This window comes from Echeneis naucrates, chromosome 2 (genome assembly GCF_900963305.1).
Source record: "Echeneis naucrates chromosome 2, fEcheNa1.1, whole genome shotgun sequence".
NCBI lineage: Eukaryota > Metazoa > Chordata > Actinopteri > Carangiformes > Echeneidae > Echeneis > Echeneis naucrates.
In genome coordinates, this window is record NC_042512.1 from 12,018,879 (window position 1) to 12,033,197 (window position 14,319).

The window sequence follows — 14,319 nt, forward strand, 5'->3', positions numbered from 1 at the left end:
ATGAAAGTTCACAAGGTCAGTTTTGAAAGAAATGTGCAGAAGCTTGGGGTCAATGTGAAACTCTGACTCGTCTCAGTCAGACATATTGCAGGTATAGATTATTTCTACCCTGTGGTGGATACAATCGAAATGTTGAAGCATCATCCCAACTGATTTCATGCCCCCATCAGGACTACGGCGGGTTCCTGACACTCATGATGCTAAAGTCGACGGAGGGGCTAATCAGATGTGCTGCGGCCAAGGCTCCTGTCATTGACTGGTCCCTGTATGGTGAGCGGTTACATCCTCGCAATCTCGTCTGGTTTAATGGATGGATGGAGGGATGTGAAAAAGGCTTATGATATTTTGTGATGAAAAGCTTTCATTTCTGGGGCCCGTATCTGTCTGACTGTACAGTTTAGGAGCTCCTGCAGCATGTGATTAGAGTTTAATAGACTCTCTGTAAATCCTGTAGATCTTCTACATCAAGAAAAAGTGGGACGTAATAAAGGTTTTATCTTTTTTTTCTGGAAAGATAAAAAAAAGGTTGTAAAATCTGTCTGTTTGTTACCTGAGCTCCAACATTTGGCTTCTCCCATCAACCCGCTTAATCCGTATTCTCCTCACATAAGCTGTGTTTTCTCCTTTCTGTCTTTCAGCTTCTGCGTTTTCTGAAAGATACTTCAGCTTGCCTTCGAATGAGGAAAACAGATACCAGGTGAAGTGCTTCCATCCATGGGCAGCTTTTTTTTTTTTTTTTTGATTTGCTGAATCTTATTGGTTTCCGAATGACAAGAAGCAAAACATTCAGTTCAGTTTAGGGTATTGACTGGGACAAAAGTAAAACAATTTAAAGGGCTGCAGCTCAACTGGCAGAAAGGTTACCAAGGGGCTAATTAAATCTATTAACTCTGAAATGGCTCGAAACAAATGAACTGAATATTACCCTTTTCATACACTGCTGATAAAAAAAAAACGATTTTGGTTAAATTTTCAATGAAACAGGAGCAACAAATGAGATCAATTTTCATTACCAAAAACTTTAAACATGTGCATTGTTGATTTCATGATTGACATTATGAGTGTTGATTATGAGTGACCCCCTCCAGCCATTCGCCATGAAACATCATGTTACATCAGACGACAGAGGAATCCAGACTTAAGACTTCTTTTTTCTGATTTCTAAATTGATTAATGGACAGAGTCCTCTGGTTGTAGTAATCGTTCATATATTGTTCATATATATATATATATATATATATATATATACATATACACCTATTCACAGAACAAACGGTTAAGAGAAAATGTGGTCACCAGTGATTCTATTCTAACAAGCAAAAGCGTTAGTATGAACCATTTGCATGTGAGTGAAGGCCACAGTCAGTCAAAGTGTGCTTTCCTACCATGGTGGGCTGGCTTTAAGTGGGCCGGTGGACGCTATTTTTGTGACAGGAAGTTTGGCACGATCCAAGTAGACAGCGATCAGCAGGACGTCATCTCTCACCCTGCTCTCTGAAACAGCACACTAAAAGAGACCCAAAAAGAGTTGTAAAAAATATGTCGGTGTCCGTGTGGCGACCGACTGTCTGTAAAACTGAATAATGGCTGAGAGACACTGAGATATCCCCGACTTTGACAATTAATCAATATGCAATGTGGCTTCTTGTTTCAGACAATTTACTCCACACTTCTATGAGCTGAATGCTGAATCGTCCGATATTTCCCAAAAAAAAAAACAAAATGTGCCAGAGGGAGTTTACCCTTATGAATTTTTATTTTTGGGCCTTCAACGAAATTTTGTTTGATCGTTCACAGAAGATCAAATGAGAATTTCTGCATGGATGTGTTGTCAAAGCTGTTAAATAGCGTGTCTTGTCTCTGTCCAGGCGTCCAAAGTCCTGCCCAACATGAAAGGTCTGCAGGGAGGAAGCCTGTTCCTGGCTCACGGGACGGCTGACGGTACTGACATTTATTTCCCTCTCCGCTTTCATAGTCAAATAATAGATAAGATGCCATTTTCAAAGTAACCCATGCTGTGTGTGATTAAAGGCTATCCTTTTGAAACGACGCCTCACCTTTTATCCAGCAGTGAACGCTCAGCTTGTTTTGTTTTCTCTGCAGCAAACGTTCACTTCCAACACACGGCAGAGCTCATCAAACACTTGATAAAGATCGGGGCCAACTACACCATGCAGGTAAACACCAAAGGTCACATCTGATCCTGGAGGTGGCCCGATCACCAAGAGGTCCCGCTTCATACTCTGTCCTGTCTCTCTACACTGTTCTGCCAAAACTAAAGACAGCTGGAATAATGGTAATTGATTTCCACTGGAGTTGGAAAAAACTCATCTCTGCTCCAAAAACACCTAAAAAATAACCTTAACATGCTGTTTCCCCTTGAAAGATTAATTCCACTTTATCATTTATCTTTAAAGAAAGAGAATGGACGTATTGCCCAAGATATTAAACCGCGTTTCCATCTTTTCTTACTTGTGTCCATGAAAGTTAGCGGTCATCAAAACAAGCTGCATGATGAATAAGAGGCGCCATGTTGGACTCACCGTTAGTCTGCTGCTGTTAGCGGCCTCAGGAGGCTCCGGAGCCGCAGAGTGCTGACCGCAGGGTCGGTGCCCTTCTTCCCCCACATCCACAAGCCTCGGCCGGCCACAGACTCCCACTGAAGTCCGCGCTTTGGGCTTTTCTGCCTCCACATCCTTCTCCCGTTACCGTTTAAAGCCGCTGACAACAACGAGCTCTCACGATCGGTCCTCACCGGATGTGAGAGGAGGTCAGAGGTCATGAGTTCATCGGCCATTGGCTGAATGATCACTGGGCTTTTTTTTTTTTCCACTTCTGTTTATTTCATTTATTTTTTTATGAGTGACATATTATCATAATCACACGTTAAAGAAACTTAGTTGCGATTTAAAAAAAAAAGCTGAATTTGAATTTGAACAGTGTTGAGTGAATGTGGACTGACCGACACACTGTTGTGTCTCATCTTAAATCATTCATCAAATGTTGCTGTGGCCCAACAATGCCGGAGGTATTTTTGTAAACCAGGAATGAAAAATTAATCTATATGTTCTGGGCAAAACATAAAAAAAAATATATATAGAACTGTGAAATATGCTAATCTACTGTTTCAAGTGTTTATTATTAAATTTAGTGATGACCAAATAAATTAAATGGAGGTGCTGTGACATTCCTCATTCATTTAAAGTCAGTTTATCTTTCATTCTGGACCGTCCTCAAATTATGGAGTCAACTGAGTCAACTCGATTTTCAAACTTTACTTTGACTGAAGCCAAGAAACTTAAAAAAACAGTGCTCCACTTTTTTCTGCTCCACACATCATGAAATCTTCCTCCACAAGAACTTCTGAGCAGTTTTTCATTGTAGGTTCCCTGCAAGTAGAGCAAAGTTATGAAATAGATTCTTTGAAAGCAAGCGGATAAAGGAAATGACTTAAAAAGGCCCTTCTCTGCTGTTATCTTTTTTTCTTTTTTTTTTTTTCAGATTTATCCGGATGAGGGACACTTTCTGTCCAGACGCAGCAGGATCCAGCTGACTCACTCCCTGGTTGGGTACTTCCGAGGTTGTCTGCTCGATGTGTCATTGTTTCTCGACCAACAGCGGGAGGACGAGTGACGGGGTTGTTTCCATATAGTGTTGGATAAGGGCGTGCGTCAGTTTGTGCATTTATGGATGTCTGTGCCCCTGATAGACTGATCTGAGAGTGTATGTGTGTGTGTGTGTGTGTGTGTGTGTGTTTGTGAGTGTGTTTTATATCCCTGTAGCATAATGTTTGATGGAATTGCTTCCATTGCTCGTCACCTTAATATAATAAAGCAACTATGGTCAAACATCATAAGGCAGTTTTCAGCTGTAGGGGCTTGTTGCCCTGAGAGAGAGAGCTAAAATTCTGAAAAAAATATGACTGAAGCTCAGTGAAGGTGGATTTTAAGAAACTGTCAATTTCAGTTAAAAATTCAACCCAGCTCCATTAAGCAGGTGACCTCATCGTGGTTTTAGTCAGTGTTAAATCCTGGTTTCGTGGTGGCTGAAAACATGCGTCACTACAGGTTGTTTACCTATTATTAAATAAATTATTTAGCAGTCTGTCCTATCAATTACAGGCTCAAATATTGAAATTTTTTATTTTTATGCACACTGGCCCAATCTGCTCTGTTACTATGGGAAGAAACCATTGTAAAATGCACATTGTGTCTTTGCTCCTCCAAAAAGTTTGACAGGCAATCTGCCATGTTTGCGGCTTATTGTTACTTTTATGGCGCCTTCACATCCTCTTTGGTGTCGTTTTATTGCCTATATGCCAACATTTCTCATGACCAGAACTTCATCTGTGAGTCATTCGCTTGTACAGGACATCGTAGTGCAACATGTGTAGCCAACCAAAGCTCAAACTTATTTGGTTCATCATGAAATGTCATGTCAGAGAGTAAGATAACAAAAACAGATAAATTGGATTTATTATGATAGGATTATTTTTGTATTTATTTCTGTGAGCAGATTTTTTTATTAGTTCTATTTATTTCTAAAGATTTAGATAAGTGGTATTTCAGGTTAGGCTCACTTGCGTTTTTCTCGATAAAATCTCTCCAAGAGAAATTCTCACTCGCCTTCATTTGTTCCCAGATTGAGCAGTGTGAGTTGCTCAGCCTTTTACTGCCCCTGGTCTTGCCTCTCAGGCTATTGCAGGCTGGTTTACCTTTGATTAGGAAAGGTAAGGTGGAGGTTGCGGTTCTGTGCGGCCTTGAAAGGATTGCCTGCAGACACCGCACAATTCACTTACCTGAGTCTATATTGCATTGACGTTTAATATTTTATTAATACAAATTAACACATAGAAAGACGAACAAAAGATGTGAGCACAATTTATTGTTTTAAATGAACCAAACTCTGCGCCAGAGCTGCAGGATTTAAAAGGGATAACTGATGAACAGCTACTAGATGCTCACGGTCCAGGCTGATCTGTGTTTTGGGTTTAAACTGAATCCACAGCAGGTTTTGTTGCTGTTCATTTTCTGTAATGGGCCCATCTGCAGTGTATAACTGTCAATGATTGAAATTTGTCAAAATACTTCAAGTGCAATTTCTCTTGAACTAAACAGCATGCTCTGTCTTAGGGCAACACATCACACTCCTCACTGTGATTATAGGTACGACAGTGATCCAGAAAATTACTGTTTATGCTATTAATCATAGTGATAAATGTCTGTACTGAGGGAGGAATGGAGGTGGAGTGGGTACTTGTGTCTATCATCTGGATTTTTCGAACAAAGTGTTACGAGCAAATGTGAGCAAAAACTGCTGCTCCAAGTGATGCTATGAACTCTGGAGAGAGTAGGCTAGGAATCGGTTGCCAGGCCAACGTGTTTGGTAGCCTTGGATACAGCTACACTGATAATTCATTTAAAGATGAAACATGGGGCTCTTTCTTTGCGTTCAGGGCCAAGCAGCAGATGCAACGCCGGCCCATGTTTATCTGCTTAAAAAAAAAAAAAAATCCCGATCAACATGAACCCCAGCATCTGTGCTTCGTACCATCTGAGTCAATTTAAAGTAGCAGTATGTGAAGTCATGCTTACTGTCTCTGTTGGGGTTTGCACTGTAAGTTTAACTTGATTTTCCTCTGTGGGTTGGGGGGTGGGTGGATATTGTGAATGTGGGGTGGATAAAAAGAAGCTTGTTGTATTTTTTGGCTGTTTTAATATTAAAGAACATGAAGGAGCCATATTCACATCTCTCTTTGTGTCTTTCTCAGGCAAAAATCATGATGGATTTGTGATGTCTTTAAACGATACACCTTAAAGACTCTGTCCAATTTATTGTAGCCTGCTTTCACCTACAGGATCAAAGTGGCGTCGCATCAGATCTGCTCTGTCTGCCAAGAACTATTTTGACCTGATCAGCGCCTGCAGCCTGACCTTGGCTCGGTTCCTCCCCTTTGTTGTCTCCCCCTGTGTGAACTGACGGTCAGTTCTTATTAAAGCAAGTGCCAAGGTCCAGGAATCTAAATATTACTTTCAATAAAAGAAAATACTTTTTAGGCACTTAGGTTGAACTCATCCTTTTGAGGAGAAAAGGGGATATTCTGACTTTTGACCTACCAATTCAACATATAAATTTTCAACCAAAGCCTTTTTTTTTTTTTTTTTTAAATCTGCTAGATAGCATGAAAAGAAGTATATGGCCATTTCTCAACTTGCCTGCCTCTAAACCTGTCAACAGAGTACTTTCCATTTCTCCCTTTGTTGTTTGGTGGTACATTTCATTTATGTCTTTTAAAAAGAACATTTTATGGGAAAGAGCATAACACATCTTTGGACCTTGAGGGGAATAAAGCACGGAATAAGTAGAAATAAAATAAAATAAAAAAAAAAAACTAAATGCTGATTAAAAAAAAATCCTTTGAAATGTTATGTTTCTTTCATTTAGTGTTACTGAACATTTGCTCCTGAAAGACCTCACCATAATTGTAGAACATCAAACGAACGCACATGGTGTAATAATTCCCTTTCAGGTTTTGTTATTTTTCTTCTTTTTAGACAACCCACAACGTTGAGGCGGTTTCAGTGTCAACACTCACCATTGTCGTTTAGTTCCTCTGGTGAAAATGTGACATTATGCAGACTTAGGAAAGTCTACATAATGGTCTCAAAAGGTCCTTAGTGTATAGCAGTTTCTTCATGGAACCACTGGGATAAATCCTGGCCTTATCCATCCTGTTGGTCCACCCTCATTCAGCTATCTGTTCTGAGCCAACGCTCTTATCAGCACCTTTTCATTTCCCCTCGTCAGACAGACACAATGTGGTTGTGTTTGTGCAGCTCTAACCGTCTGACAATAACACATACACTCAGACTGACAATAAAACATAAGAGAAAAACTCGCTGTTCTTATGAAATAAGGAGAGAATAAACATTTATCTTTGTCTCTGCCCCTGGCCGCTGAGGAGGGGCGGGAAAGGTCCAGCAGCTTCAGATGCTGCAAGTTAAGACCTGGTGCTGTCGCCGAATCAAACAAACAAACAAAAACCTCTCCAAAAAAGTGTTTTAAACAACATTATTTGCACTTTGTCAAGTAGCTCCAAGTCACTTTGCATCTAGTTGTAGTGCGTGTGACTCCGGGGGCCCGTGGCCCTCGGTCAATTAGGCCTATTCATGTGTGTACTCAAGCATTAACATTTCTCTTCCCTGCAAATGAGGGGCCCAACTTAAGAGAGATAAAACAGCCCAGAAGCAGTTCCTGAAAAGAGTTTAACAGACATAACAGGCACTGTGTTGTGTGTCCTTCATCAGAGGGAGGACAGAGACAAAATGCTTTCAGTGAGATTGTTACTGTTACACCTCAACAAGCAGGCCTGTGACTTGAGAAGACTGTGAGAACAGACGCTTTGCTGGGAGATGGAAAATTTTAGTGGGTGTTCAAGGGGTAAGTTAGCTACATCATGCTGCCATCTTGTGGTGGCTTGCACAAGAAGCGCAAGAGATGCTTTTCTCAGATTAATCCAATTAATCTGTGTATTATACTATTAGGTGACTTTTGACTTAAATATATAAACATTTGCTGCTTCCAGCTAAACAAAGAGGAGAAAGGTTTGATCAAGATACGTAGGTGTAAAAGCTTTATTTAGAAAAGAAGGTAAAGGTACATTTTGTCTCACAGGAGAGTCATTGTTCAGTAAAACACTTGGGATGTGAACAGGAACAGTGTTTGTTGGTGGTCTACAAACCAGTCAAACTGCCTCTGGAGAAGACTTCACTTATAATTAAATCATTTCATGAAGAGATAAAAGCTGTTGGAATCTGGGAGAGCTTTACCTTTTCTCTAATCCAGCTCTGTTGCTGGTTCTAATACTCCTCGCCCTCTTCGTCTTCCTCAAATGAGTCGATGCCGACCTCTTCGTAATCCTTCTCCAGGGCAGCCATGTCCTCTCTGGCCTCTGAGAACTCTCCTTCCTCCATTCCCTCTCCGACATACCAGTGCACGAAGGCCCTCTTGGCGTACATCAGGTCAAACTTGTGGTCCAGTCGAGCCCAGGCCTCTGCGATGGCTGTGGTGTTGCTCAGCATGCACACGGCCCTCTGCACCTTGGCCAGGTCCCCTCCAGGAACCACAGTGGGGGGCTGGTAGTTGATGCCCACCTTGAAGCCGGTGGGACACCAGTCCACAAACTGGATTGTGCGCTTGGTCTTGATGTTGCTGATCGCCACATTGACATCTTTGGGAACCACGTCGCCGCGGTATAGGAGGCAGCAGGCCATGTACTTGCCATGACGGGGATCACATTTCACCATCTGATTGGCCGGCTCAAAGCAGGAGTTGGTGATTTCGGCCACAGTGAGCTGCTCATGGTAGGCCTTCTCGGCTGAGATGACTGGGGCGTAGGTGGCCAGAGGGAAGTGGATACGAGGGTAAGGCACCAGGTTGGTCTGGAACTCTGTCAGGTCCACATTCAGGGCACCATCAAAGCGCAAGGAGGCGGTGATAGAGGACACAATCTGGCTGATGAGGCGATTCAGGTTTGTGTAAGATGGACGCTCGATGTCCAGATTCCTGCGGCAGATGTCGTAGATGGCCTCGTTGTCCACCATGAAGGCGCAGTCCGAGTGCTCCAGGGTGGTGTGGGTGGTCAGGATGGAGTTGTAGGGCTCCACCACAGCTGTGGACACCTGGGGGGCAGGGTAGATGGCAAACTCCAGCTTGGACTTCTTGCCAAAGTCGACAGAGAGGCGCTCCATAAGGAGAGAGGTGAAGCCTGACCCAGTTCCTCCACCAAAGGAGTGAAAGACCAGGAACCCTTGGAGTCCTGTACACTGGTCCGACTGAAGGAGAAAGGAAATAAAAACACACTTAAATCAATATGTCTGGCTCTCAGTTTTGAAAAATATCAGGTATTAATCAAAAGCTGTTCTGTTTGGTGGAAGAACTGTGTTTTATTTATTAAGGACAAACAGTTCTTGCGAATTTTTCGGCATTGTGATTTTTGGGCACTGAAAAAATAAATAAATAAATAAATAAATAAATGACAAAAACCTAAAGAAATCACCCAGCAATTTGAGTCAAGATAATGGTTTCTCCTTCTCAGAGAGAACTCATCAATAATGATCGACAAGAAAAATACGTGTGAGGTTCAGCACCAAGGAGCCACAAAACTCTCTGCCCATTCTTCTTACCAGTTTACGGATCCTGTCGAGGACGGAGTCAATGTGCTCTTTTCCGACAGTGTAGTGACCGCGGGCGTAGTTGTTGGCAGCGTCCTCCTTCCCTGAGATCAGCTGCTCAGGGTGGAAGAGCTGACGGTATGTGCCTGTACGAACCTCATCTGAAGAAGGATCAGAGGAGGCGATTTAACACTTTGAGGAGAATTCAAAGGTGCAAGCTGTGAATAAACTTGTTTTTTGGACATTTGGGGGTTTCATTTTAGACAAGAAATTACCTACAGCTTTACTTGAGATTTAAATGAGGAAAATATCTAATTAATCTATGGAATAAAAAAGCATGTGGATATAATTCATGTATCATAAGTGTTTGCTAATTTCCTGTGTATTTAGCTGCAGGCTGAAACCAATAGCATAAGCAATGCAGTCAGTATTATTTACCTTGTGCTGCTTATTACGATGAAGCACGCTGCAAATCTGTTGTGTGAAGGTGCTTAAGAAACTACCAGTATGAAACAAAGAATAGAATAGAATGTGTCATTGCTATGCAGCCTCTGTTAATGCTGTTGGTTCCTTCTTTGTTTCAATCCGAGCTGTTTTTGCCAACTTTCTAAATCTGATGAGCCGTGAGCTAAGCTAATTTGAACTTTGGTCAGAGTAGAAATTTATCTGAAAGACATTGCTCCTTTGTCTTTGAACTGCATGCTGATTTAGAAAATAATCAGCAAGTTGAAATTTTACGACTTCATAGACTTTGCTTCTTCCTTCTCTTTGGTGTCTTCATGTCTAAAGCAACAGATGCAGTGTGTAGGAATGTTTTCACTTCTGTTTCTGTTTGTCCTCACCAATAACTGTAGGCTCCAGGTCGACAAAGATGGCTCTGGGGACGTACTTCCCGGTGCCGGTCTCGCTGAAGAAGGTGGTGAAGGAGTCGTCGTAGCCGCCGGTGGGCTTGTCGCTGGGCATGTGGCCGTCGGGCTGGATGCCGTGCTCCAGGCAGTACAGCTCCCAGCAGGTGTTGCCCATTTGGACACCGGCCTGGCCCACATGGATGGAGATACATTCACGCTGTGGAAAGAAAAACGACACACTGTTATCTTTTAAATGTTTAGAATTCATCATTCCTTGTCTAAATGATTGATAACTGCACATTGTAATCTCAAGTGCATTTTTTTCCAGCCGCTGAATGTCATCATGCTAATTAACACACCAACACGGAACTAAAATTAGGTCAAACCATTTGGCTTGCTAGCTACAGTAAAGGGAGCGTGAGCTTTTAAACATGTCTGGAGCTGCTTAAACTGTCAATTTCACTGGGTGGGGTCAGCATCTTTCCAACCGTTTATGAAACTTCATGCTGTTTCTATGAGTCTATGAGGCTTCTGCAAACTTGCTAAATACTTGCTGAGTATACTGAAACATCTTTACAAGTCGGATGTGACGCGACAGGTCAGCAGTTACCAATCTGAGAAAGCATGTGATTGACACCATCTTGATGGTGTGTGTGTCGGGCCGCACCCTGCTGAAGTATTTCTAGCTCCTTGTAAATGATGTGGGTCAGGGAAAAAGGTAGAGGGAGGTATGCTCTGGACTGAAACAAGTTTGGTCTCAATTTTTGGAAGAACAATGTAGTCTGAACGAGTTTAAGGTGAAACTGTTTGCTTAACTGGCTTTTTGAAATTGAACCTAGAATCTCTTAACGTCTTTTGGGAAATCACCAACATCAGCCAACTTGATGCAGGAATCAAATTCACCTCTGCTGATCTCCAACACCTTTTTATGTGTTAAATACGGCTGCAGTTAGTCCGTCAGCAGAGATCCCATCTCTATAGTCTTGTTGCCCCTTCAGTGACTTTCCTCACACCCTAGACAAGTAGATCATTTTCAAAGGACAACAAACTGCTATCTGCCACCAACTGTGACCTCTGACTTCATTTCTGGAGAGGACATTCAGGTGAGTTTTGTGAAACCTATGTGACGTTAGTCCCTGTCATCCAAGCATACAAACATGTTGACAGGGCAGCTTGTTGTGTTTTTTCCAGTGCATCTTCAGCAACACACTCACAGAAAAACATGTTGACAGTGTGAGTGGAGATCTTAGACATATAAAATGACACTGATGCAGAGTAAGCAGCTTTATTTCAAACAGAATGATGTTTAAAAATTAAAACCACACTGACACTGAGTATGTCTGCGGTCCTAAAGCACCTCAACAAATTTGGAAACTGTGAAAATGATCCACATATTAAGTTCCTTGCTGTGTAAAAGCTAGAAAGTTAGTTAGTTAAAAGCAATGTATATTGAGCTCTTCCTCACAGTATGGCTTTGGCAGCTTTTGACCTCTGACCTGTCTCTTCCTGATCCCACCTCCAAAAAACCGGTTTCTTGTACTAAGGACAGAAGAGGGTCACAGTGATAAGGGAGTTGCCAAGTATGGTGATGGCAGACAGCTCCGCGGACAGCTATTTTGAGTGAGGCATCAATCTTAGGACCTGTACAGACACGCACACCTCAGCAGCTCTAACCCACTGACCTGTTTGGACTCCCAGACTGCAGCTTGTGTCATGGACGTGCTATGCTAAAGCTCCAGAGGGCTCCTAAAATAACAACTGGCCGACTTTCCTGAGCACTTGCAGTCTCTCTGAAAAATGCAACACATGTCTGCAAAAGAGCTTTTCTTCGTCCTTGTGTGATGCAGGTAGTTTTGGTGTATACTGCCTGGATGTGAAGAAAGTGGGAGTGGTGGCCCGTTTGCTTGCTACTGTGGTTGCAACACAGCTTGTGAAATTTATACTTCAATGCAAAAGATGGAGGAGGGGTGGCTGGGGTTGCTTCCTGTATCTTGTCCTAACTGTAAGTGCGTCATGTTTGACGTTGGGATCCCAACATGTGAGAGCACACACAGAGGAAGCATTGTACTGAAAAGGAAAAGAAAAAAAAAAAGGGGGGGGGGGGTCATCCGGCACAGGGAACCCCCACTGCACAGATCCAAACTACAAAATGTAGTGTGAACGAAATGAAGATGCAGACCCTCTCCGTCTAATGGCATACTTTACACCTCCTGTCATTTCATGGTGTAAATGACCTCGAACAGGAAGCGCCGACTGGAATTACAACTTTCATTGAGTTAACTGTCATTCTTCACTTCTGTTTTTTTCTGCTTTCAAAATGACCTACAAACATTACAACACACTCGGTGTTCGCACCCATGATACGAGGGAACAAAGTCAAAGGGGAACATCTGTGTCCTGAGCTCACGAAGAAAAATTAACTTAAGGCTCTTTACCGATTGTTGGCTCATAAAAATGTTGATCCCAGGCTTGAGGGATTGTGTGCTTGTCATGTGCCTCACCTCATGTTTTTTTTTTTTTTTTTTTGGCGGGGAGGGGAGACTGGAGAGGTATGTATTTCTGTCACGTTAACGTATTCACAAGACCAAACAGTGGCAGCGTCAGGCCTGCAGGCATGCAGCAGCTTATCAGAGCAGTGGTGAAGGGCAGAAATAGAAATGTAAAATACACAAGCGGCTGCTAGAGGCCACATCAGCATTCCAAACCATCCGGGCAAACAAGCACACCCTCCTGAGAGACAGACCTCCAGTCCCCATATGGAAGCAGTTAACCTTTAGTGGAGCTGGAGCCACATGCCTGGTAGCATATTTCCACTGACTTCATGTTTCTCACTCTTCTAAACATAAAACCTTTCTGTGGTTGTGTTTTATGTGCCATTGGAAAGCCAAAATGTTTTTCAGAAACACCCTGCGTCCAGCGAAGTAAAAACAAAAGACAAAAGCTCAGTTTTATAATACATTATGGGAGAATGTGGGTTGGTCATCGAGGGAACCTATGGTTATTATAAGAGACTGAAAGAGTTTTGTCACATGTCAGATGTGACTCATAACTTTCACCTGCAGCAAATCAAATCGAGCAAATTTAGCTTTGATTGAAAAGTTAGAGGAAAGACGCCACGTGCTTCCTGTTTTATTAATCGTAATAATGACTTAATACTCACCATTCTGCTGGTTTGCTTGTCCTTTAAGGAGAAGTTCAAACTTGTAGGTTCTCACAGCGCACCTATAATGAGATCCCTGTGAGTGAAGTCTTATCAGTGTGCTACACGCACATTTTTATAGCTACTACAGGGGGCAGGGGAAAAGAGGTGGAGCCATTGAGAGCTGCAACTTTGTTCTTTCAAAATCCTCTTCTTAAAAGAGAAAAGCCTTCCTGTTTGGCCTTTTCAGAATAAAATAAGGACCTAAAGAATCAATAAACTATACTACACATTGATTGTAACGTAAATCAGTGGATTAACCAACATAGCCAGCTGTAAAAGAATGAGCCTCCATTCCACACAACTTAATGGTTAATTCTTATACTCCTTATTTACATATTACTATGAACAATAATATTGTTAGCTACTGTTCTTCATCCTTTTGTGTTTCAGTCCTCTTCGTTTCTTTGTGTTCGTCTCACCTTTGACCCCTGGGGGTCCATTTTGAAACTGATTCTCAACAGCTGATTTCAAAGTTGAAAGCAAAAATGTCTTCACATTCTTTTATTCAGCTAACATTAAAGTCAGTGTCAAATCTTAAAAAAAAAAAAAAAAGGCTTTAAATGTGCATTCATGAATAGAGTCGCAGGACAGTGATTGCATTTTGACCAGTGGTAAAAGGACTTCACATTCATCAAACATCAGTTAGCCTTTTGTTTTGAAATAAGACTGAATATAAATCCTGATCCTGTTTATACAACTACATTGTTTTTTTTTTTTTTTGCAGAGTTCATAACTTTATTTAATTCTTCACAGCAGTTATTCATTTCCTGTGCGTGGCCCGACATGGTACCGGCTTCTAGACACTAGATGGCGTCATTGTTACTTGCATTTAATCCAAACGCCCTCCTGCTGTACTTACTGCGTGAGCGCGTTTGGAGATCCAGCCTCCTGGGGTCCTCAATGATGCATTGTGGGTACTCCGGATCCCCCGGGACCCCCAAAACCTCATCAGTCCTGTTCCAAATGTGACTTAATCGACGTGGACGCACACATTTACTGCAAAGAAAATAAGCACAAACAGGAATGATCTCTATGGCTCATTATTTTTAATTATTATCAAAATTTTAGTGCACCAATGTGGGGGGCGTGGCCAATG

At 42.1% G+C, this 14,319-nt stretch overlaps 2 protein-coding genes across 2 annotated transcripts in view; one reads left to right on the top strand and one right to left on the bottom strand.

Annotated features, from left to right (window-relative positions):
- Positions 1 to 5,631, top strand: part of LOC115051597 (inactive dipeptidyl peptidase 10-like) — a 51,705-nt gene extending 46,074 nt beyond the window's left edge. Inside the window, exons 23-27 of the mRNA XM_029515054.1 lie at positions 171 to 270; positions 639 to 697; positions 1,869 to 1,941; positions 2,104 to 2,177; positions 3,502 to 5,631. Of these exons, the coding sequence (XP_029370914.1) occupies positions 171 to 270; positions 639 to 697; positions 1,869 to 1,941; positions 2,104 to 2,177; positions 3,502 to 3,633 (438 nt within the window). The 3' untranslated portion in view covers positions 3,634 to 5,631. The remainder of the gene's footprint in view (positions 1 to 170; positions 271 to 638; positions 698 to 1,868; positions 1,942 to 2,103; positions 2,178 to 3,501) is intronic.
- Positions 5,632 to 7,610: 1,979 nt separating this feature from the next.
- LOC115051622 (tubulin alpha-1C chain-like) lies at positions 7,611 to 13,315 on the bottom strand. The gene is made up of 4 exons (XM_029515122.1): positions 13,182 to 13,315; positions 10,016 to 10,238; positions 9,186 to 9,334; positions 7,611 to 8,834 (listed from the first exon to the last, which is right to left on the bottom strand). Exons 1-4 carry the CDS (start codon positions 13,182 to 13,184, stop codon positions 7,860 to 7,862), a joined length of 1,350 nt encoding a protein of 449 aa, XP_029370982.1. The 5' UTR covers positions 13,185 to 13,315; the 3' UTR covers positions 7,611 to 7,859.
- Positions 13,316 to 14,319: the final 1,004 nt, after the last annotated feature.

Bases quoted from the DNA above. Each gene is read 5' to 3' on its own strand.
- LOC115051622 (XM_029515122.1), bottom strand. The intron at 9,335-10,015 runs GTGAGGACAAAC...ATCCTTCTTCAG, and splicing joins CCTGGAGCCTACAGTTATTG to ATGAGGTTCGTACAGGCACA. The intron at 8,835-9,185 runs GTAAGAAGAATG...TTTCTCCTTCAG, and splicing joins TCGACAGGATCCGTAAACTG to TCGGACCAGTGTACAGGACT.